Source organism: Semicossyphus pulcher, unplaced genomic scaffold (assembly GCF_022749685.1).
Source record: "Semicossyphus pulcher isolate SPU_LCO1_2020_fin unplaced genomic scaffold, fSemPul1.0.p SCAF_5, whole genome shotgun sequence".
NCBI lineage: Eukaryota > Metazoa > Chordata > Actinopteri > Labriformes > Labridae > Semicossyphus > Semicossyphus pulcher.
The window spans coordinates 13557729-13582745 of record NW_027211726.1 but is presented as its reverse complement, the minus strand read 5'-3'; the positions used below and the strand labels follow the sequence as shown (position 1 = coordinate 13582745).

Below are 25017 nucleotides of genomic sequence, written 5' to 3'. Positions count from 1 at the left end.
GTGCAGAGGTGTTCATGAAAGAGCTGGGTCTTCAGCTTCTTCTTAAAGGTGAAAAGGACTCTACGGACTGAATGGAGTTTGATAACTCATTCCACCACCGGGGGACTACAGAGGAGAATAGTCTAGTTAGCGACCCTGTTGTGGTGGGAGGCCTTTCATTGGTGGAGCGTAGTCTGCGGGAGGGAGTGCAGACCTGGATGTGGGCGTTCAGGTAGGCAGGAGTCGTTTTTGTTGCTGTCTTGTAAGCAAGCAACAGGGTTTTGAATTTGATGCGAGCAGCAACTGAGAGGGATATAAGCAGAGGAGTGACATGTGCCGGTTTGGGTTGATTGAAGACCAATCGCGCTGCTGCGGTCTGGATCATCTGCAGAGGTTTGAATGCGCATGCAGGAAGGCCTGCCAGTAGGGAGTTGCAGCAGTCAATGCGTGATATGACGAGAGCCTGTACCAGCAGTTGTGTTGCATGCTCTGAAAGGTAGGGTCTGATCTTCCTGATGTTGTACAGGGCAAATTGACATGACGCCCAGGTTCCGGGCAGACTTAGTAGGTATGAGTTTGGTTTGTCCAAGTTGGATATTGATTTGTGGTTGCATAGAGGGACTGGCTGGGATGACAAGGAGCTCAGTCTTGGATAGGCTGAGCTGAAGGTGGCGTTCTTTCATCTTTTACTGTTGCTATGCAACTACTGCACTGAAAAAAGCACAATGTGTTTACATCTAAATGTTAACTATTTTTAAACCTGAGTCTAAACAAAAGGTCAAGAAGATGCAAAAGCATGTTATTTTAATTACTTAAAGAAAGCAAAAAAGTCAGTGCCTTTTTTGTTTGTTTGCCTGTCTGCCTCATGGTTTACGTGTGTTATTGTCACGTTTGTTACATTTGCACCATTGGGTGCATCCTTTGTAGTATCCGAAGATTCATTGCATGCCAATTCAAACGAGATGGCAGACTCTTAAACGGCCGAATAATACGCTTTTTGTCGACTCAATCAAATAGCTAGTGATGCAAATATTAAAGATAACGAAAGGGGCCTTGAAACAAAGTTAGGTGACGTTAGTTGTGCTAGCTAGTTAGCCCGCCAACCACCTGTTGCTCGGCGTCAGGAGACGTGTTTGGTGACGCAAGGGTAAGGGCGGGAACAGCTGGTGACGCAAACAGGAAATCCTCTCTAGAACCAGACTGTCTCATTTCAGTTTGGCCTTAGCGGTCTAGGCAGGCTACGAATGACTCATCCTCCGCGTCCTTCGAAGGATGCTGCCCCAGAATTGAGACACAGCTTATCACAAAGGAGGGAAAACAAACAAAGGCAGGAAGTAAAGCAACACGAAAGAAAGCAGGAAATGATAACTGAACAACCAAATATAAACATGACGGTTATCTGATTCCTGTAGGTCCACAGGGCATTATTCAATTCCTGCGAATAAGCACACAGACATCTACCTAAAGCGTAACCCTCCCTTCTTACTGAATGCTCTTGTATCGCTTTCCCTCTGTGTTTGTCATACTGGTGTTATGCAGCACGGCAGCACTGCAGCAGTCCTCTTGCTTATGCCTTACACTGTGCATGCAAATGTGAACCAAGTGATGCAAAGCCAGATCATACTTAATGCTGTCGATTTACATATCAGAGCGAGATCTAGCATTAGCATGTGCTAGCTTTGTGTCCAGCTGGATTAGTGACCTAAAAAAAAAGAGGGCAGGAAGTTGCGACGAGTTTTGACCTTATCTCATGCATCATAAACAGAAATGAAGAAAGTGCTTGGACTGGCTGATTTCACATGGAAGAGAAGTGTAGTAATGGCCGCACCGTCATGCCTTCCCCAAGGTTAAATGAGAACAGGGGGGAATGAATTGGCTCTAAAGGCTCATTCTGCCAAAACTAAATGAAGCAATAACATCAGAGAGCTATAGAACCCCATTAACACTTAACCTGAGAGAGAGGGTGCAGAGGGGTGGGCAGACAGAAGAGGAGGAGAAGGAAAGAGGGGAAGGCAGCTGATGGAGAAATGGAGAGGCAAAAAGAAGTATGAGCAGGAGACAGTGAGGAATGTAAGATAGCGTTACAAGTGAAACAGTGAAAAACAGATTTTCCCCCTCAAGTGTCCACATCATCCCTCTCTGTCTTCTCCTTTCCCTCCATAGTAATTTGATGGTTTCAGGCTGAGCTCTTTAATGAAGAATCTGGGTAATTCTGAGGACAGAGCCTCTGGGAGTGAGGGGGAGGAGAGGAGGGCAGTGTTGAAAAAGAAAGAAAAAGAAGGATGAGACAAGGGGAATAGGAGAAAGGGAGTAAAGGATGAAATAAGGAGAGACGTGTGCAAGCAATAAAACGTGATGTTCTGCTAGTGGGAGAGACGCTCAGTAGGGACTATTCCCTTCCTCTGGCTGTGTTGTGCTGCCTGTACCATGACCCCCTTTCCCCCCTATCAGCTTCAGACTCTCTGTTCTGCGTCCCGGTGTATGTTTGTGTATTTTTTTTTTTTTTGGCTTCTTTCCTCAGGAGATCAGCTCACCGCTCGCTTGACGGCTAAGCTAAGCTGCCCCTCGTTCCCTCATCAGCCTCCTAATTGAGGACAGGTTTTTATTGCAGTTCGCCAGATCATCAGCGCGCTCGTTCTGCTCTTGCCTGTAACCTGATGTTTACCTGCCAATTCCCCACTGTTTGTTTTCGCCTGCACCACCTGCACAGCAGAAGCCCGCTTTTGAACTAGTACATTTATCTTTGAATCCACTAGATGTGTCTCTGAATGTGTGATTTCCTGTTGCCAACTAATCATTAACCACAACAGAAAAGGAATTCTTAAACCAACATGAAACTACAAAGAATAACTGTGAGTAAGCCTGACCTGCAATGTGCCAAAATGTCTGGATACCAAATCATGTATTTTGCACCCTTTAAAGTGACCGTTACAAAGTCACGTGGTGATATATGGTTAAAGCCAGCGTTGGCGTGAGCCGGTATGTACCGGCTTTTCACCAGTATCCCATGTAGTTGTCCGGCAGATAAAGATATCAAAGGCCAAAATGTCAGATGGAAAAATATGCAAAATAAAGTAATGGCTGTTAAAAAGACTGTTAATTAAAAGATGTGTCACCAAGAGAACCCAAACATGAACATATACAGCCTTTGCCTCCACTGTTAAAACATCGAGAGATGGACAGACACAGTGCCACCCATCATTTGCATCTCGGTACTCGCCGAGATGCAGTGCCGATGATGACGCCGCTGCGCGGCTTTGGTGGGTTGAAATTCCACGCAGCCTGTGAAACTATCATCCGGGGAAATCTACTCCAACTGGGCAAAGCAGGTAAAGATTGCCAGCACAGCTCCTGCATCGAGTGTGGCTTCAGAGCGTGGATATAAAAACAGCCTTGAGAAGCCGCCTCACTGAGGAAAAAGGTTAATAACTTGCAAGTTGTCCCAGGGGGTTGGATGGCTTCAACTTTGCAAAAGCAATGGACGAGTTCTGTTCAATGAAACCCTGTCGCTAACTGACCGAAATGCTAATTTGACAAACTTGAACTTTTTTGGGTTTTGTAGCTTCTTCATGTAGCTTATTTTAAAGTTATTTCAACGTAAATGAAATGCAAAGACACTCATTTAGGATTAATTAATTTATGTTGAATTAATTTATTAATTAGGCATAAATTGCTATTGTATGCTAGTGTAAATGTCTGGTTACAACTGTAACTTCATCTGGTTATTTAAATGGGCTTAGTATATATTAATCCTTCATTCTTCTGTCTTATACAATTTCTAAAAGTACCCGACTGATGAACGCGACCATGTGATCAAGGGTTCAAATCCAACATTTCCAAAGACAAGCAGGTCACACATGTAATAAATAGTGTTAACATAGAGTTCTTGCAGAAGAGCTAACCTCTGAACCAACCCCGACCACGACCTGGTCAACCTCTGCTAATCTGAGATCCAGACCCGCAGCAGGACCTACGGAGGAACCTGGTAACATCAGCAACATGTAATGCATCTTAAAGAGCCCAAGCCTTTACAACTTACTAGAATGAGGCTTGATCATGTCATAGATCATGCTATTATTATTCTATAGTTTCTATAGTTTCTATAGAGCTGCATTTTCCCGTGAAGCATCGTCACAAAATTCACCATAGTCATGTTTTAGGGTGGGAATGCGTACGTGTCTGCGCTTGGACTGTCTCCATGAGAATTTCTGCCATTACACAATAATAGCCCAGTTTAAAGAGGAACACAAAATATTGAGTTAAATTTTAGAATGTGACATAACCACTTACACTAGTTTGTAACTGGATAAAGTGACAGAGGCGTTCACACTTTGCACAGGTCAGCTTGAGGAAAGGTTTATGTAAGGTTCTTTTTAGATATGACGCCTATTCAAAGGAAGGGAAATGGGGTTAGAGTTTAACCAGGGACAAAGTGGTTCATGTATTACGTGTCTTATCCCAGAGGGCATCCCCGTCTGTGTCCATCCTCTTCAGGTGAGTGGTACAAATTTACAGGACCCTGAAGACCTCCAGTTTGATGTAGTGATGCAATGTAGTACATGACGTGTATGTGATTCAATATGGTGTATGACATACAGTATTTGTGATGCGCTACGGCATTCCGGGCCAACAGGGCCATTAAACAGACATAAGGTAACCTCAGCTGATCTGGTGTTCATTTAGGGTAACATGTTGTGCGATGTCCATAATCATACATAAAACATCGCATTTATTTTCAAATCCATATACGCATGCATGCAGGCGCCCCACTGGGTGCAGAAGGGCATTAGTGCTGTAGCCTTTAACAGTCACATACACATTGCAGCCTTCAGGTGAGAATGTATCGCTCTAGGCCATAAACCATAAGGCCTTGGGCAGTGACAGAGAGAGCTGTTAGAGCAGGGGGAGAAAAGGAGAGACAAAGGTTTTGAGCAGGAGCGAAGTGTATGTGTGCGCGTGTATAGGAGCTTACATGTTCTGTATGTAAAAGTGTGTCTTTGTTTGTGTCAGAGCGTGCGCATATGTGTTTGTGAGTCCCCATGGTGCTGACGCAGGTGTTGCCATTGACGACAGAGCGGTCACCACAGTGACCCTGAGTGGAATAAGGATGCGTCCCCTGAATACCGATCAGATTTCTCCTGGGGCGTAAAGCGACCAATCGCCTGCCCCTTCGCAGGATTAACCAATCACACGGAATTAGACACTGATATGCTGTGAGTAGCATATAATTCGCAGCACCTCCAACATGAATTATTATCAGCTCATTTTTAATTATGTAAAAAATCTGCTAAACTAACTTTGTAAATGCCCGAAAGAACTGCTCGATTATATCAATTAAAATTGTATTGAATGCATAAAATTCAAATGGAACAAAGCCTGCGAGCCACCCCAGGACTTGAGCTGGGATGCTACACTCACACACGACACGCACCGTCTCACTGCAGCTTACCGTGAAGTTTACCCAACACTCTTAGTTTGCAGTCAGACAGACTTTAAGATGACATGCACTGCACGCCTTTGCTCTGCCAATGTTGTTCTTGCTTATTTAACATTTTATAAGCTCCAGTTCTGTCCCATCATTGGCTTGTATTTAGTTTCCCCTTTGGAGGTACTGGAGGTACTGTCATCACCCCCTAATTTTCTGTGTATAGCTTTGGTACACTGGCAGGGACTAATGAGGTCACAGCATACATGCAAATATCAACTTTATACATACTGCAAATATGCATTCACATAATAATACTTGTTACACGGCTGTGTTAAATACTTGATTCTGACTGGTTAATAACAGCATTCCATGGTCTGTTATTTCTCGATAACAGACCATTGCTAGGGATTTGGCTCTAATCACACAATCCGGAGGACTAACTGTAATCATATCAATCTGCCGAGAAAAGTCCAGGAAATAAGACGTTGGCTTGTTTACAGAGGGAAAAAAAAAGAAGATACAAAACAGCGGAGAGAAAGCAATAAAGGTTAAACGATGCAAAAACTGACAGCTATGACAGAGAGATCTACAAAACTGAAGACAGCACATGAAGTAAACATTAAATGGAGCACAGTACGAGATACTACGGTGTTTAAAGACGGTGAATAGAAAAGAACATGTCACCAGACTCTGACAGTGACGAGACAGGAAACCTCCATCAGGTGCTGGGCTGATTCCTGCGGTTCCATTCAACTTTTCTTACTTCAACATCAGAGGACATGTTTCCATATGTGAGTACAAACCATACTATATGTGAGAAGCTAGTAAGCTAAGCTAATAAGAGCGAACTTAGCTTATTTTAATGTGAGTAATCACAGCTAGCTTAGCTGTTTTTAATGTGAGTAATAACAGCTAGCTTAGCTCATTTTAATGTGAGAAATCACAGCTAGCTTAGCTCATTTTAATGTGAGAAATCACAGCTAGCTTAGCTCATTTTAATGTGAGGAATCACAGCTAGCTTAGCTGTTTTTAATGTGAGTAATAACAGCTAACTTAGCTTATTTTAATGTGAGAAATAACAGCTAGCTTAGCTGTTTTTAATGTGAGAAATAACAGCTAGCTTAGCTGTTTTTAATGTGAGTAATAACAGCTAGCTTCCCTGATTTTAATGTGAGTAATCACCGCTAGCTTAGCTCATTTTAATGTGAGTAATAAGAGCTAACTTAGCTTATTTTAATGTGAGAAATCACAGCTAGCTTAGCTCATTTTAATGTGAGTAATCACAGCTAGCTTAGCTCATTTTAATGTGAGTAATCACAGCTAGCTTAGCTGTTTTTAATGTGAGTAATAACAGCTAGCTTCGCTTATTTTAATGTGAGTAATCACCGCTAGCTTAGCTCATTTTAATGTGAGTAATAAGAGCTAACTTAGCTTATTTTAATGTGAGAAATCACAGCTAGCTTAGCTCATTTTAATGTGAGTAATAACAGCTAGCTTAGCTCATTTTAAGTTATTACAATTATTTCCAAATCAATATTTTGTGTCAAATTATTTATGTGTGAGTGAAAAGCTGTGTAATAAGCAGGATGATGTATAGTGAGCATGTTGTCCGTGCACGTCCGAGATAACAACCTGCTCACTATACATTATCCCTTATATATATTTAAAGTATGTTGGTTGATTTAAGCACTTTTAAAATACAATTAACAATATAAATGCATCTTTAAGTGTTCACTTTAAGCCCTGTCAATAAGTATATTTCTGATCTGACGCATTATAAGTATCTGTTTTACAAATAAAGCAAAACTTGGAAGGCTGGTGGTCCATCTATCTTTACATAACTCCTTTATGGAAATGTAATAATTAAATATTCCACTTATTTCCACAATGATTACAAGCAATATGTGTTAATTACAGCCAACAATTTGAATATGAAAGTTTGTTTGGCAGGCGGAGACAGAAACAAAGAAGGAGATTTACCTTATTAGGATTTGACGCAGTAATTATCCACACACACTGCGCGTTGCTCTCATATTGAATTGGGAAGTTAGGAGATGTAAAGGCTCCTGACGGCCCTTGAAGATTACTGCCACACGTCTTCACTGTGAACAGAAAAACAACACAATGACATCGTTATTATCAGCAACTGTGGAGTTAGCAGGGGGAATTAGTAACAGCAAAATGCGCCACAACAATTTTTTATAATCAAACAAATTAGCTGAAACTTTGCCAGAGATTCTCAGAAGAACTCTAACAGCAAAATAAAGCACTCGTGGGTCACAGCAGCAGTGTAGTAAAAACAATTAAATATGACATTAATACAACAGGAGGAGGAGAGAATACTCAAGCGCACACAACAACAGAAAGAGGAACAGAAGGTCAGAAAGATGTTATTGATACTGTCAGCGACATCTCCCCGGATAGCCGGGCTTAATTGGGAGCTATTGGCTGTGAAATACCACAGGATTAGCTCGCATTGACTGATAGAGACGCTCACCAGCAATTCACTCTCAAAATCTATTGAAAGTCAACTGCTTGCAACTGCTAGCTTGGTTATAATTACATGCATCTGAACATCTACACTGCGCCTTAGGACAACTTACTTAGCTTTGTTCTACTTGAGGAATGACGCTACATTTGTTTGTTTAGTGTTGTAAAAGTGTATTATGTGGTATGAGTGGAGATGCTCGATCCATCCGAGTGTGTCAGCACTTGTGCGAGAGAGTCACACAAGCTCATAAACCCTCACCCTGGAAGCTACACTCAGCAGGGTGTTTGGAATGACACATGCTAGCTGTTCGATAAAGCAACCGAGCCGTTATTAGGCAGCGTGCTCCGACTGGATGTGATAGAGAACCTGCTCGTCTGTCCTTGGGTTGTCCTGTTAGAGTCGGGAGGTAATTTTCTGGTTGGTTTGAAGCGGTGTTTGTTCCTTAATTAGTTTGTTCAGCGGTAGGCGGCAGGACGTACAGTTAACACACGCACATACACAAATACAGAAACAGAAGCACACAAGTATGAATGCTTGTATGGTCATGCTTAAGACACAAAGACTTGCAAATGCAGGCACATAGAGGTAGTTTATTGTGAAGAAACAGCATTTCAAAATAAGACTCGCATACACACACAAGTTAAATTGTTTTAGCAGACTTGGACGACAATTCACTCACATGTACACACTCCTGACTGCCACTGTGACCGGAAAGCCAGCAAAAGGCAAGTGAAACTATAACCCTGCTGTATGTTTGTGTGTGCGTCTCTTTGTGTGTGTAATGGGGTGTGTCCGCGCGGTGCTGTAAGAGAGTGTCAGAACAAGTACAAGACCCCTCAGAGACAACCCTATATCTTCCCTGTCTCTCTCTCTGTCTGTTTCCTGTCTCTCTGTCTTCTGGATCGCTGCCGGAGTTCCCCCTGGATGAACCCAGTTGATGCTTGTTTCTCTAATTCTCCATGCATCTTCGCATGACCTTCTCTTGTGTTCAGCTCGCTGCAATTTATAAACTGATAGATACAAAGGGATGAAATGTGTGCGAGCGTGTGTGCGTGTTTGGGAAGCACATGAGAAATGATTTATCTACATGTCTCACAGAGTGTGTATGTCATTGTAACAGTGTGTGTATGCGTGGGCGGTGACAGCTCAATCAGCGTGGCCAGAACGAATGGCCGGCGCATCATCGTGCCAACAGCAGAATGGGCACGGTGTTGCTATAGGGATAGTGCACGGAGAGTTATCACCAGAATTACCGGAGGAGCTAACATCTCATAATTTAGATTAAACTCCATCCATATCTGTCCGTCTTTTTGTCTTTTCCCTCCACGCTGTCTTGACTCCGCTATCTGTGCCCTCCCTCATTTGCTCTTAGAGGCTGCTCATCGCTCTTTCTTTATCATTTTCCCTCTGCTCTTGTCTTCTTCATAATCCAATCCCATTACTTCACAAGTTCAAATATTTAACGTTTTTACCTGACTGTATTAAGCTGGCCTTTATTGTTACTTTGCTGCTGAAGATTTGATGTTATATGTTACAGATTAAACTACCAGTCAGTAGTTTAACTTCGCTACTCACCCTGCAGCAACAATAAAATGCTATAATGCTTCATAAATAATTCACCAATCACATAATGAACTCAATAATTTAACTGTTTACCTTTTATACTGGTGACGTTTCTGCATAATGTGAAATATTTATCTTGTTTTAATTGTATTTAAAAATACATCTGTGTATTTTCCTTACGCTTGTTTAGCTGTATGATTTATATTACAGGCTCTCTGGGAGAAGAGGAACAAACTGTAAACAAAACATTGCCCACTTATGACTGTATATAAAGTATTTTTTAACTCACTCAACAATTACCTATTTACACATTCAGCTGACATTACTATTCAATTACAGTTTTGTTCTCCCGTCAATCTGATGCTTTACATTATTCTGTCTTCTTTAAGCTCCGTTTTGGTCCCCACCTTAAGAAACGCAGATAACTGCTGGGCAGGTAGGGCAGACTTTAGATACAGCTCCGGAAAAAATTTAGAGACCACTGCAAAAATCTGTTTTTCTCTGGTTCTACGATTTATAGGTTTGTGTTGGTGTGAAATGAAATTTGGTTTTATTGAAAACAACATTTCACATTACAGGGAGTAGACGGTAGCTCAGGTTGTAAGGCTTTGGAACCGGAGGGTGGCCTGTTCAAGTCCCTGGAACGGACCAACCATGGAGTTGGGGCTAGCAGCTGGAGAGGTGCACTGTCGAGGTGTCCTCGAGCAAGGCACTGAATCCCCCACTGCTCAGGGCACGTGTACATGTGCAGCCCCCCACAGAGACATCTCTCCATTAATGCATGTTCATGCATGTCTGTGCATGTGTGTATTTCAGGCCTATGTGTGTAGCATATTTGTACCAATGACTGTACAGATGGACGACGCATCTCCAATTGCTCTCATGGTACGGAATTGATGTCAAAATAGCCCCCGTGATAGGCTCTGCCATCTTGCGATGGTGACGTCATTTGGAGCCAGAGTCCGCGCAGTAGAGATCGCACGTGGAGCCGCGGTAGCCACTTCCTCTAACCAGAACACACACTTAAATTACCGAAAGGATTCCACACGCCGGCGAATTTAACAGCAGAACAGCTTCTTGTGTTGGTCTGAAGCAGAACAGATATGGAAACTTCAATGACTTAGTTACGCTTCCTCTCGCCGTTCCTCCTCTACTCTGCTAATCCGGAACAGATCGGTTGCAGGAGCCATATTGGTCAACGGAGCTGTCAATCATCCTTTTTAAAGCATCAAATAACTTGTCAGAAAAATGAACACTTGGATGTAAATCAGAATGATAAGAACTAACTATAATGACAGAAACCATGATTGAAAAACATTTATTTGGTGTGAATTTTGATTTTATATTTTGACTCATCTGTTAACATGGAGGAGGCGGGCTTTATGACCTATACTGCAGCCAGTCAACAGGGGGAGACAGAGAGGTTTTGGCTTCACTTTTAGGGAGCGGTTATGTCGTCCATCTTTTTATACAGTCTTTGGTTTGTGCTAACAGTGAAAAAATTGAATTTCCTCTCGGGGATTAATAAAGTAAGTCTTCTTCTTCTCCAAACAAAAAGATAAAAAGATGTTTTTCAAACCTTGAATAATGCGAAGATAAAAGTTAATCTTCATTTTTAAACAACAGTAAGGAAGACTTCAAAAACCTATATATGACGGTATAACCATATGATTTTGAATTGCTGTTGTGTGACGTTAAGCCACTCTCGGTGCAAAAACTCAAGCAGCTCGGCTTTCTTCGATGGCTTGCGACCATCCATCTTCCTCTTGGTCACATTCAGAATGTTTTCAATGGGATTCAGATATGGATTGGGATGACGAGAGAGATGCTGATTTAAGGAAAATCTGGAGTGGTATCTTTTTTTTTTATTAGAGCTGTTTGCAGCAGGCGGAAAAAAGGTTGTTAGGAGTGTATTTGGGGGTTGGAAAAAACAAAACAATGAGCAAGAGGATGCGAAGAAGCTCAGTAGAGATGTGGAGTTGGTTAGCCTCTGAAGGACTCAAAAAAATACCTGATACCTTGGACAGTACACATAGTAATTTGATCCACTGGCAGTAACAGAGACGAGTGTGCAGCTTTAATAATTTTAAATGCAGAACTTTTACTTTGAAGAGTAACTTTGCCTCTATCTGTGTCTCTCCGTATCTCTTTCCCTCCCTCTCATCATTATTTACACTGGCACACGTTATAGAGGGCTTGAAGCCAGAAGGGCCACACTATCATTGAAGCGATAATGAATTCAGATCAAATTAAAAATTTTGATGAGGTCTATCTGCTACTAAAAGCATATTGCTGGAATCACAGGCAAGATTAACTGAACGCCTCTGACAGGAGCCGCAGTGCGAGTGTGTGTTTGCTTGTGTATGTGTGTAAAACAACACAGCCTCTCTTGAGTTAATATTCAGATCAACCAGATTCCCCCAGGATTCTCGCTTTCTCTCTCCCTCTGACACAAACATGCACACTCATAGAATCCGTTGGGATGTGGACCAAAATTAAATGATGTTTCAGACGAGGATCACGCCGCCAGAGCCGGTTCTGCAGCTCCGATGCCCTTGCTCACACTTCTCCCCAGTTTTGTTTTATGGCTTCAGAGCAAAACCGACGCACCCCGTGAGCACTGGGAAGGTTGCGAAGGGGAAATGGTTTCTTATTCAGAATTTTAACGCTGTTCAGCTTCATGATGTTTTGACTCGGATCTCCGTTCTAGCAGAGCGTAAACTCATGACAGTTTCCTTCAGTTTGATCTCGGCCTTACACTCAAGGTCCACAACTCTGCTGCTTTCTCAGCAGGATGGCCTTTTGCGGTTAGTGAGTCGTCCTCCCAGCGGAGGCCTCAGGTTCAATCACCCATACAGTAGTAGCTGCTGGAGCATACCAAGGATACTTAACCCCTACCTGTTCCAGATTAACTGCCCGACCCTGCCCCTTGAACAGAGAGCGTACAGAGACTTTGGGGGGAAGGTAAATAAAGTAGAAAATAAAATCGAATCACATGGATGAGTTTGCAAAAGTACACTTTTCATAGTCATTTTGGGAAATGGCATCCCACTGGACTGGCAATGTGCTCTTGGGTAAAAATACCTCTTTGGTCCCAGTGCTGGATTTTAAACTGCTGAGCATAAATATTATTGCACATTTGAGCACATTTTGGTTTGGCTTATGCCAGGTATTAAGTGGACATTATCCTATGGGATAATTCCAGCTATCATGTAGTAGACCTGTATAGTATAAGAATGCCGACAAGCAGTGTTAATTTCGTTAACGAAAATAATGACAATTGTTGGTGTACAATCTTTTTTCCATGATGAAGACGAGACATTGATGAGCTAAAAATAGATCATTGATGATAAAAACTCTGTTTTGTTTACCTTAACGAGACGAGACAGGACTAAATTGTTAGCGGAGGGCTGTCAGACATTTATAATGCATGATATTTTCCATCGCCGGCGTCTAATCTGTCAAAATACAAACAATTGGTTCCTGTAACTGGGTAACCTGGCTGGAGATAACAGGAAGGTGGTTGTGAACTTTCTCTATGCCACCCAGGCTTCCTGCTTCAGGCTCTGTGCACGCTCACAGGAAAAAGGATCATCGGCTGTCTGCTTCAGTCAGATGATGAAAAGTAATCTTTAGATGCTGTGTCCCTCATCATTCTTTTACTGAATGGATGATCTGCTAAAATTTAAAGTCTTCATTTTACCTGAAATTATTTGTGACGCCTCACAAAGGAGATAACGGCGCACAGCCTGACGTCACGAGCCAAAAACGGCGTCTACGTCTCAGTGGAAAGGGGGTTTCTAAAAGTCTTCACCCTGGCCGGAGTTTTACAAAAGATCTGTTTTCAGTGACCTAAGACGACGTTTTTTGTGTGGATGAAAGGCCAAAAGGCAGAGAAAAAGCTACGTTTTGAAAAACCCCTGAACGTGTAGTCATGCCCTAAAAGAAATGACTCAAATGTGATGACGTTTTATTGACCAAAACCGGACTCAAATGTTTAAAGCTATAAAGGGTAAAAATGTAACTAAAACTAACAAGCATTTTCATTTGAAGACTGAATCTAAAATAGCTACCAAATTTAACACTTGCCTACAAGCTAAGTGTAAAGTGATTTTTTAAACTCCCTTCTTTGGAAATTTCGTCATCAAATGAACTTTATGATTAGAGTACACAAATTATTAATGGAACATCCCCATAAAAGGAAGTTTCTTATTAGGGGAGATTTGACATGGATGATGTGTAACCAACCAGACAGGTGGGCTAAAATGAAAACGTCACACCGTTATTTTGACAGAGAGAGCTAGGCGGGACAGATACCCCCAATCTGGAGCGCGTTTGACAGCTTTAAAGTCTGGCAATTATGAGTTTGGATTATGAGCTCTTAAATGAAACTTACATTTCCAAAACAGAATTTTCAGTTAAAAAAAACTTTCAGAAAGTTCACAAGAGATCACAGAGTCGAGATTCGAGATCAGAAGCTCCATCAGGATGGCAGAACTGGCCGTGTTAACAGGCTGCCTTCAGGAGCAGATAGATTGACCAATGGACACGGAGAATGATTGATGACATCATTAAGCTGGCACACAGCGTTCCAATGGCCCTCGCTCTGGTTGGAGCTTTAATGGGTACAAACACACACACGTACACACACACACACACGTACAGAGACAGTCATTGAGTGTAGTTGTTGTACAGTTGTCGAACACTCGGGTTTCTTTCCTGTTTGAAGTCAACATATGTGAACGTTTTTGTATGTGTGTGTGTTCAGTTGACATGTAGCACCCTTCCTTGAGTCAGTGTATTCAGGCAGATCAACTGAGCCCCCCTGGAGTTCACACACACACACTCACACACACGCACACGCACACACACGCACAGAGAGTTGGCTCTGTGGCCTTGCCATCTGTCCATTAATCAAGGTGCCACATGGACTCTCTCTCTCACTCTCTCTGTCTGTCTCCCTCATAAAGTATCGTAAAAGTGGACAGAAGGACGTTGCAGTGTAATGGCTGTTTTTGTAGTTTATTTTTATTTAGCTTTTAATTGTTTAATTGGAGCTAATAAAGCGATAACCATCCCTGTCTATCTCTCCCTGTCATCTTTATGCTTCTCTCTATTGGTTCTCTGCTGCGACACATTTTCAGGAAACACTCACTTTGTTCTCGCTAATGTTCTAAAAGACACATTTAGCTGTATTTGGTGTTGTGACAGAGCTGACCCTTTAATAAGTCAGCTGGCTTGATGCTTTCTGACAGATTGCCTGTCTCTCGATGTTATTCATGAGCTTCCACTTTAGCTATTGGCTGGTCTGGATGGAAAGGTCAAATCTGAGCCGTGCTCAGCTAGACACAGGCGTTCTCTCGCTCCATTTTTGTCCAACAGGATGAAACAAAGCAGGCTTAAAGACACCATACTTAAGAGGACACGACGCCTTCTCACTGAAGATGTCATAAAACACCACCATGGCCGCTCCGCTGTCTCGCACAAGCTCACCTGTTGAAGTAATTCCAACATTTTATTTGTTTTCCTGCTCCTGCACAGCCAGCGGAGGTGCAAACAGAGGCACTCAGAATCTCAGTTTGGTGATTCTGTGGCTTAAAATCAACACGCTTTTTTTCCCCGAGGCGGATGGAGCGGTGTGGATCAGGTGGTGTTTATGCAGATGCAGCACAATATATTTTGTTGGCCTACACATTTTGGAATGAAATTGCACTGGCATTCCCACCAGCTCAGGCTGCCTCTTCAAACACCTTTATTATATTTTCTATCAAAATAGGTACTCAACCTTCTGTACTTTTCCTCGCGCTGGTAAGCCACTTGGGTTCCGTGTTTATACAGCGGAAATTGCTCGGAGTATTCCCTTTAGTAAACAGAAAAATGGTCTTCTGACAATTATGCTAGAGACATGATATTATACTTATTGTACTACGGTTGTAGAAGAACGGACAAATATATACTTAGTATAACCTCACATTGTAGTCCTGATTTCCCCTGTGGGGATCAACAAAACGTATCTTATGTTGTCTTATCTCCCACACGCTTAAACCTGCTTGTTTCTTAACCAAATACATTCAGTGTAATAAAGCAAGGTTCGGGGCGCTGGCTCAGTCGGTCCATATACAGAGGCTACAGTCCTCGACTCCCGTCCTTGGCCCTTTGCTGCATGTCATTCCTCACTCTCTCTCCTGTCTCTTCTCCAGCTGTCCTATCTAATTAAGGCAAATCATAAAGTAAGGTTCCACACGCCCTACCCTTCTGGGATAGACATGTCTTAATGATATCAATACTATATCCTAGCGGCTGACTGGTCAAAAGGGCGCCGGCACGAGCACTAAAAAATTAAAAACGTTAAATTAAGAGACACAGAGCACTTCTAGAAAACAGCGAAGTTGGTTCTTTTCACAGTCTATTAGCTCTAAACTAGCCTCTCTCTCTCTCATGCCTCTGAGGCATCATCTTTTCAGAATTTCAATATTGGATTTTTGTCCCTTGGGGGATATGGATTTTTGTGAATAGGTTTAAAAATAGAGAAGTAGTCTCTCTTCTCTGTGCTTTCAGCTAAGCCACCAACACCAAACCTCTCCTTTTTCAAGCTTTAAATGTATATTTGAGAAGCAGGCAGACGCTAGATACTGTGTTTATTTCTTTTGTTTCCTCTTCTGAGTGATCCTGGCGTATAGTTCAAATAAAGTCTCAGCATTGTTCCCCCCCCCTTAAAAAAATCCAGTGTAACATGAATCTTGTCCTTCAAGCAACCTCGGCGTGTTTATCCTGGGGTTTATGGGGTTTTTGAAGATGGATGTCTTTCTGTTTGACAAAAGTAGGACGGAGACATGCTGAATAACAATGCCACCGTTGTAAACAATATTTTTCTTCTACTCCAAAGACTTTTCTCTTAAAAACTTGTGGGTAACTTAATGGCATTCATGGTTAAAGGTTGATCTGTCAGAGATCATGTCATGAAGTGCGAACAATAAATACCATGAGTAGATGGTCCTGCTGTTTGCTTTTTAGCACAGGGAAGCATAAATTGAATTTATGCAGCTTATATTAAGGCACCATGCTGGAGTAACAGTGCCCTCCATTGCGAGATGCTTTAAATAACAAAGATCAACTAGCACAGAATCACTTGTTACTTAGCAACACCCACGGAGCAGGACGGCGCACTTTGTCATGGCTTTGTCAAAAAAAAAAAAAAAAAGTTCCTCCCCGAGCAGCCGCTCGTGCTGGGAATACCAGCAGCTCTGTTTTAAATTCAAGAGAGCTTTAAAAATGCACACACCTGCTACTCGGAAGCTACAGTAGCTGGGTGAAAGTGTCTCCTCCTGCCCACATACTTTCCCTTCAAAGGGCCCCGCTGACTGCGGACTGATGGTTCTGTTTCCAAATGATGGAGGTCATTCGTTTTTACCGCTCCTTGCCTCAAGGGACAACATCCGCGATTTCTAATGTCATTGGCTGCTTCCCTTTGGGGAGGCTTAGGCCATCATCGCATGCAGGTAAATGCAAGACTTGATTGGCCTAATGTTAGTAGCTTTATTAAATAGCTCATTAAAGCGATGATGAATCCCTAACAGCCATTAGCAGTCTTAGAGAGCCAATCAAAAGGTATCAGCGCTATAATATCTCTGATAATTGAGTTGGATAATAAGGTTGATTGGCAGGGACCAATCAGAGCCCCGGAGAGGCTGCCGTATCCAAACTGTATTGGCCAGGTTATTTCCTGTCTGCTTACGAGGATGTGTGCCGTCATGCTGAGGAGAGGCCTATGAAGGTCAGCGCCTTTTTGTGTCCGGTTCATGAGAGAGAGGGGAAAGCAGCCAAGGCTTGTGTCAGACCTGTGTCCTTTGTCCACAGGGCACGAGTGCACGACCCACAGCGGACTAGCATCTGCACTGGTCAGGTGTCCCGAGCAGCATATGGTTTCCCTATGGATTCCCAGGGTGCTACAGTGTAGCTGATCTCGCACTCTCTCCCAACGGGAAAGAAAGAAACATAAAAGTTTCAATCTATAAGTTATGTTCCAGAAACTTCTTTAAAAATGTACATTACTTGTTTTTTTCAGCTGGTGTTCATATGCTAATGTCTTGTGATGGATAGAGTTGGTTTTACTTTCACAGAGGCTGTAATTTAAGCAGAAAGAGTAGGTGTGACATTTTTCAGCTTTTACCTCCCTCTCTTACTTCTCTTTCCCTGCTTTTTTTCTGAACTTCCGGTTTTACATCTCAAGTGGTTATTAGTTGGGTGTTAAAATACATCTCTCGCTCTCTCTCGCTCTCTCTTTTTCAGCGCAGACCCACACCCGGCGAATATTGGTTTTTATGTTAAAGTATGTGTCTCCGGCCACAGTCTGAAGCCTACTGAAGGGAGACATGACAAACGACTTTGGCATTTAACACGACAGACGGCCCCTCTCTCTCTCTCTCTCTTGGTTTCGCTCGCTCTGTGCATGCGCTTGTGTGCATATGTATGTGTGCGCTGCAAGTCTTGAGACTGCAAACGGTGCCAGCTGTGAAACCGGAACAAGTTAGCGGGAGCTGCGGAGTGAATGTCTGAAACGTGTTAATTATCAGAGCACTTAGAGGAATGATGAAAAACGCATAACTGTCCTCCCATAAACAGCTATAAAATATGTACGTCGCCTTCACTGTGGCGGTGTGTTCAGGAGCAGATCTTAAGTCCCTTAAAAAAAATGCATTGGAAATTGCAATAATGCTCAGACCAGGTGCTTGTTCACAGGAGTATTCATATAGAGTATATTGTGTTGATGATAGAGGGTGTAATTTAAAGTCTTATGAAAGCATAACACAGCAGCATGTTGGTGAGGTGCTGCACTGCAAACATTAGATTATAGAGTGCTTTGTTTTATAATTTCATAGCCAAAGGCTTGGAGCTGAGTTGTGATTTTTCCTCCACAATAAACTCAGCCATGATGAACACAAAGCCACGCCGAGGAGAGGCCAGGCCAACACGCTCGTAACATTTTATAACACTGTTGTGCTTGATTGGCTTCTTACCTTCCGATCTCTGTTTACTAACTCTGTCACCACCTGTATTTGCATGCTGGGAGATTTTTTTTCTTACCTTTGCAGACAGGCCTGTGGTCGCTCCAGGCCGCGAAGACTTCCGCCACTCGCTGGCAGCTGATGGTTTTGCTGCCCTGAAGAACGTAGTCCTCTCCGCAGCTGAACTGCACCACACCACTAATGCTACACGCAAACAAAGCACACACACAGGAAGTGAAACATACAGAAAAATGGGAATAAAATGTTGGGCACGTATGCTTGTGCATCTATGTGGGAATACAAGCATGTAATTTAAAGTCTGTCAGTGCATGTTTGTGAATACAAAACACACCTGAAATCACTCCCATGGCGTTTTCCATTCTCTGGCTCTCCAGGGTCAGGGCAGGAGTTAGACGCCTGCCTCACACCACCTTCATTTACTACACAGAGACAGACAGGTGGAGAGTAACGGGAGGAAATGTTAAGAGTGAGGCACCAACAAGGCTTGGAGTAAAGCTAGACTGGCTCCAGAAAGCAAAATGTCCCTTTTAAATCAGCCAATGATGTGAAAGCAGATGTTTTTATGTTAATAATTATGATTAAGAACACTTTTGGTGTCGACATTGTACAAAAAACCTTGCCAAATCACCACAGAACAGCTTCAATGCACCCAGGCGTGAGTCTAAATCTGTCAGTCACTCTACTGAGAGCATTAAGCACAGGACTTCTAAAGCTAATTTCCAGCTCTACACTTAAAGTTTGGTTGTTGGAAGCCTGCCTGCCTGCCTGCCTGCCTCGTCACTTATTCTCTCCAGGAAACAGGTGGAAGGTGGAAACAGGTTCGACAGACGAGGATATAAAGAGAAGGGGTGGTTAGACGTCAGGTAGGCAGACACAAACGACACGGTGCGCCAGATACAATCTTAATCCTCACAGAGACACAAGAGCTAATCTTGACAGTAACACTCCAAACTTCACAGTGGCACAGCAGAGAGAAGAGAAAGAACTGCAGAAATACTTTGAGACTGACATGATGCATCTCGACTCTGTCTCTAATTACTATACTGTTTTTGACAGGAAATGTATGCAGCTTTATATTTTGGTTATATTTGTGTTCCTCCTTTTTTCTTGCTTGCTTGTTTGCTTTCTTAATCTCTTCCTGTCACTCGGTCTCGCCTGCCTCCTTTTCCACATAAAGAACCCCTCAGCTATGTTTCATTGGCTTTCCTTTGCAGACACGACAGCATAGAATTCCACAAACCTAAACCATTCAGAGTCTTTTCTTTCTCCTGAGCATTTAAAAGTTTAAAAACTTTCAAGACACATAGCTACCGGGTTAACTTTGAGCGACGGACAGTGCGTGCGTGCATGGATGTGCAAAGAGAAGAGGCAAAAAGCTTCTGTGTCATCCGGAGGAAAGCCAAGGAGACGCAGCTGTCAGGTGAGTGAAGGAATGCAAAACACAAGCAACTCTTGTCCAATTCAGAAGCTTTTCAATTCCAAATCTTTCCAATTCAGAACACTTTTTTCTCTGTGCGACACTGAGGAGGATTGGTTATGTGCCACAGACAACAAAAGTTTAAGTGTCCCATGCTCCTTAAAGGAGCAATTCGGCCCTGGAAAAACCCACTGTCAGTCAAAGCTGGTGTTCTCTGTAATCGATAGAAGCAATAATATTTGAAATTGGCGCCATAACTGTGGAGAAAGTTGTACAAACAGCTCGTGGTTTCGCCCATTCTACATTCCTGCCTCTGAAAAGAACGGCCCAAGCGAGAGACGTTTGAGTGAAATATTACCGTTTCGCTGCAGGCAATGGCTCAGAGCGGTACAGAATCCGAAATCCGAAATACGCAAGAAAATACCGGTTAGATCGCCTAAAAAACTTCTTCTTCAGTCTACATTTCAAACCTGACCATTTTGAACGAGACATGACTCGGTAATAAATGCCTGGGAGGGAAAACAGGAGAGCAGGTGTTTATAGGCACCTCACGGAACAAATGCAGGGGTTTTCCACTGGCACTCCAGGCCGGTAACTTTTCAAATTCACTGGCCCTGCCATTAAAACCACTGGCCCTGAAATAATTTGTTATGTCGGTATTATTTTAACGTAAAATTCAGTTTCTTCTTATGTAACGGTTCTTATTACTGAATGTGTGTTCAGTCAATTGTGGAACTTTTATAAACTCATAAAAAATAGACCAAAATAATCATGTGGGTATAAAGAATCTTCTTTTACCACTCTTGGTTCAGGTTCTCTAACACGAACGAAATTTTACCGTCTCCTACTTCCTGTAGCCGTTAAAAGAAAACAGTCTGCGGCGGCACGTCCGCTCTGTGAACGGTCTGTTTATGTAGCCACAGCGCTAACGTGCACCGGGACGAGGTGCCGCTGATAACAGGAATACACACACTTGTTGTCACCTTTTGAACTGTTTGACTCGATCACCCTGCAGGCGCATCTGTGACGGCAGGTGCATCACGTGCATGTTTACGGTTCACAGGCAGGTGACTGACACACAGACTCTGCATGCACACAGCAGTCAGTTTACTCTGTGCTCTAATTAAAAGCTGCACTAATATCAGACGGACTTTTCCTTTCTATGTGTGGGAAACACCACAATGGGTGTTACGTGAGCGTTGGAAGAAGTAAATCTCCCTCTTGTGTGAACAAAAAATGAAACGTGTGTGTTTATAGTAGTCTGCGGTAGCTTGCTAACGTCAATTAGCTTGTTCTAGAATGACAGCTGCTCTGTCGCGAGTGCAGCGAGTAGCGTGTAACGTGTTTTTGACAGCGGTAGTAATTCTGCGTAGAAAGTAATAAGTCCTGTCCATCGGGACTGTGAATATCAGGACGTCTATATTGTTTACATTGTGGGCTTGTGGATCCTACTGGCACACATGCTTAATCTATCTTTTATGGTATTCAAACACTGCAGACATCGGAGGCGTGCGTCCTAGATTGAGGAAGTGTAGTTTAGCAAGCTCCCTGGACTCCGCCAGATGACACGTTTTACGTAGTCTTTCCTCTAATGGCACAGAGGGAAACTGCATTTTTTTTCTACCATAATGGCATTAGCTCCCCATAAAAGCATGGTAGGACTGAGGTTAAAAATCGGCGAACTGGCCCTTTAATGAGATCAGAGTCAGAGTAAAAAGTATTTGAATAATCTCTGACTTCCTCTCATCTTTCCTTTACACCAATGAATGTAAAATTAGGGCCAATGTGAGTTTTTTTTTATCTGTTTTCTCAGTTGTTCATCCGTCACTAATGTGTGATGAGAGTGGAGTATTTGTAGAGGGACAAACTGTCTTGGTGTGTTTGTTTGCTGCAGCTATACAGCACACAAAATGCCCCATGGTGTATTTTGATATTCAAATGCATGGACTCATGTTCTGACGAGATGGAAAAAAAACTAATCATGAAGTTTCGTGTAGAATATAATTCAGTTGATTTCTAAAGCAGCACAATGTGGCGGCATTCTGTTGATCGCTTAGTATAAATTAATTATGTTTCATCATGGAAAAAACATTATTCTGTTTATATAGACGGAGGTTACAATATTCTTGTGACTCATTATTTTTGCGTTTCATCTTCATGTTTATGAGTTTAAACTTCTCTTCGCCTGGATTTTATGTTGGCTTTTATGTCTCAAAGTTTTTGCTGCTGTAATAGGCTCACTTGTTAAAAACAACAGGGAAGAAAATGGAGCAGCTGAGTTTGCAAAAAGACCAAATAAGTACGTAAATTGCATTAACAAAGGTTTACTATTGAGTGCTACATTTTTCATTTCAAGAGGGGGTATTATGCTGTTTCATATTTTAAGACATATATATCATTTTACAATGTGGGATGTCCAGACTAAACGTGGGTGAAGTTTCAAATCTGTAGGTAAAAGTATGTTGGAGTAATCCCCAGGCTTCTCAGCTCAGTCTGCAAGCTGCTGTGAACGCCAGGTTTCACACAATTTTTTCTACACGCTGCACTCTGTGATGTCACAGCGGGCTTCGGAGAGCTGGCCAATCAGAAGAAAGTGGGATTGTAGGGGCGGAGTTTCTGAAAGGGACAGAGCTGACCGAGTCGTTTCAGGCAGAGGCTGTATGAGGGCCTGCATAGAGCAGCAGTGTGAGAAAAATTTGGTGTTTTTTAACTGTATATTATGCTAAGCTACCCCACAGGTATCACAGAGTGAAATATGAAGCTTGAAATTAGTATAACACCCCCAACTTTAAAGGAACGATCCAATATTTTACTGTTTTCAGGATAAAAACTTAGGCTGGGGTTTTACTGTTTATGCTTTTATGTGTTTTTGTAGCACTGATTGCCAAACAAATGCTGTTCAGACTAAGTTAACTTAAATCCTGTGCAGACACTAGAGAACTCCTACAAGGCGAGCGATAATGCTGCCCAGTTCTAATTTCACACAATCACCCAGGCTGTTCGGACTATCGGACTAACATGCATGTACATGTTCCGTTCCTATCAACAAACCCAGCAGGTGGTTGGTGTGTGAGTGTGTGTGTGTGTGTGTGTGTGTGTGTGTGTGTGTGTGTGAGTAGATAGTTTGTTGCTTTGTTGGAGCGGCTAATTTGACCATCTGGACTATTAACACCATAACAGAGGGACTGGTAACAGTATCAGAATCGTGTGAACACACTCACACACAAAACACAAAGAAAGTCACATTCTTACACACACATACAGACATGACAAACGCACATACAGAATCATGTTCACATAGAAGGAACACGTTAAGTGTTGCGCTTCACTGGAGAGGTAAACCAATCAGAGCGGAGCAAATTAAAATGGAACCAATCAGAGCCAGACTAATTAACATACAAATTCACATCTGTACATTCAAACCATGACTGTCCAACCTGTCAGGAAACCAGATGCTATGCCTAGCTTAGCATATACAGTATTTAAGATATTCAAATACATACACACAAAATATACAGAAAACAAGCAAATAAAACAAAACTGTTAAAAAATGCATCATGAGTAAGCATGCAAAGCAAATAACAACATGGACAAGCAAGGCCTGCACGTATCAGTAAGAGTGTGAACTGTTTTGTATGTATTAGTGTGTCCTTGCTTCGATGCATATGTATGTGCTAACATATGTTAATGCAAATATATCCATATGCATGTTAAGTATTTATGCGTTAGGAACCTCTGGGTGTGCAATATATGCGTGCTGGGGCGTCTGTGATTAACGTAGGTGGGGAAAATAAAGTACACGAATATCCTCCCCATTATTAGTATAATGTGTAAAGAGAGAGTAGAAGAGGTGTAATAATGAAACAAAGAAATAAAGAGGGAGGTGGTTGTAAAATAACTCTAAAATATGAGAGGTTTAAGTGGTCGCTTACAGCTTCAATAAGTGGAATTTCATTTACAAAGGTGCAGCTCTGTTCAGAAGAGATTTTTCATGTTTTTTTTAACGTGTTCTTTCAATATCAGAGAGCTGAAAAGGCTTTGAACGGGATAAAATCAAATTCATGTGGCCCGTTTTGCATGACGGCGCATCAAATGACTTATGCACCATTAGCACACTTAAAGTTAATAATTTTACTTCGGGGTTTCTAATTTAAGAGTTGGATTCTGAAGACACTTATTCTCACATCTCGGGAAGGAAATTGTGGTAGTTCTAAAAGCAGGGCAGTAAATTAGCAGGAAACTTTTTGTACTTGTTAATGCTGGTGCCCTCGATTTTGTGTGTTAAAATTGGAATAATGAAGCCACAGTGGTGATTTAATTTGGTGCTAACTGTTACAGGCTTTAGATCATTGTACTCCAAAACTGGAGGGATACAAAAGATCATACTTCCTGTTTTTACTAATGGACTCTATGGCAGATGGATGCTGTTATAAACTCACTAATTGTTCTGATGCCCAAAATGACCTGTTTATTAAAGGGGGGGTATTATGCTAATTTCAAGCTTCATATTTCACATACCTGTGGAGAAGCTTAGCATAATTTACAGTTAAAAAAAACTCACTTTCTTCTGATTGGCCAGCTCTATGAAAGCCTGTGACGTCACAAAGTGCAGCGCGTAGAAAAAACTGTGTGAAACCTGGCGTTCACAGCAGCCTGCAGACTGAGCTGAGAAACCTGGGGATTACTCCAACATACTTTTACCTACAGATTTGAAACCTCACCCACGTTTAGTCTGGACAGCCAATATTGTAACATTATATATATATGACTTAAAATGTGAAACAGCATAATACCCCCTCTTTAAGTTAAAAGAAAGTGTGTGTTCAGATTAGAAGAGGAAAGAAGAGAGGGATGAGGAAATAAAGGAGAAGAGGCAGGAGGGGGGGCGGTAAACAATAATACAACAGCTGATTCACATTCCCCAAACAAGCCCAAAGCAAGCCAAACCATGATAAACCTTATCACAACAAGCCATGATTAAATATATCAAAGCCAGCCATGAAGAAGCATGCATAAACCAAGACACCGTGAAGCAAACACATAAACAAAACATCAAACAACAGAAACACAGCAGGCGAGCAGAATGCCAAAAAGCATGCTCCTATAAAGGCTG

At 42.2% G+C, this 25017-nt stretch overlaps 1 protein-coding gene across 1 annotated transcript in view; it reads right to left on the bottom strand.

The window, feature by feature from the left end:
- Positions 1 to 25017, bottom strand: part of csmd3b (CUB and Sushi multiple domains 3b) — a 379947-nt gene that overhangs the window by 118071 nt on the left and 236859 nt on the right. Inside the window, exons 8-10 of the mRNA XM_069681472.1 lie at positions 18819 to 18906; positions 18546 to 18670; positions 7388 to 7509 (exon numbers count right to left, since the gene is read on the bottom strand). Coding sequence (XP_069537573.1) covers positions 7388 to 7509; positions 18546 to 18670; positions 18819 to 18906 — 335 coding nt within the window. The remainder of the gene's footprint in view (positions 1 to 7387; positions 7510 to 18545; positions 18671 to 18818; positions 18907 to 25017) is intronic.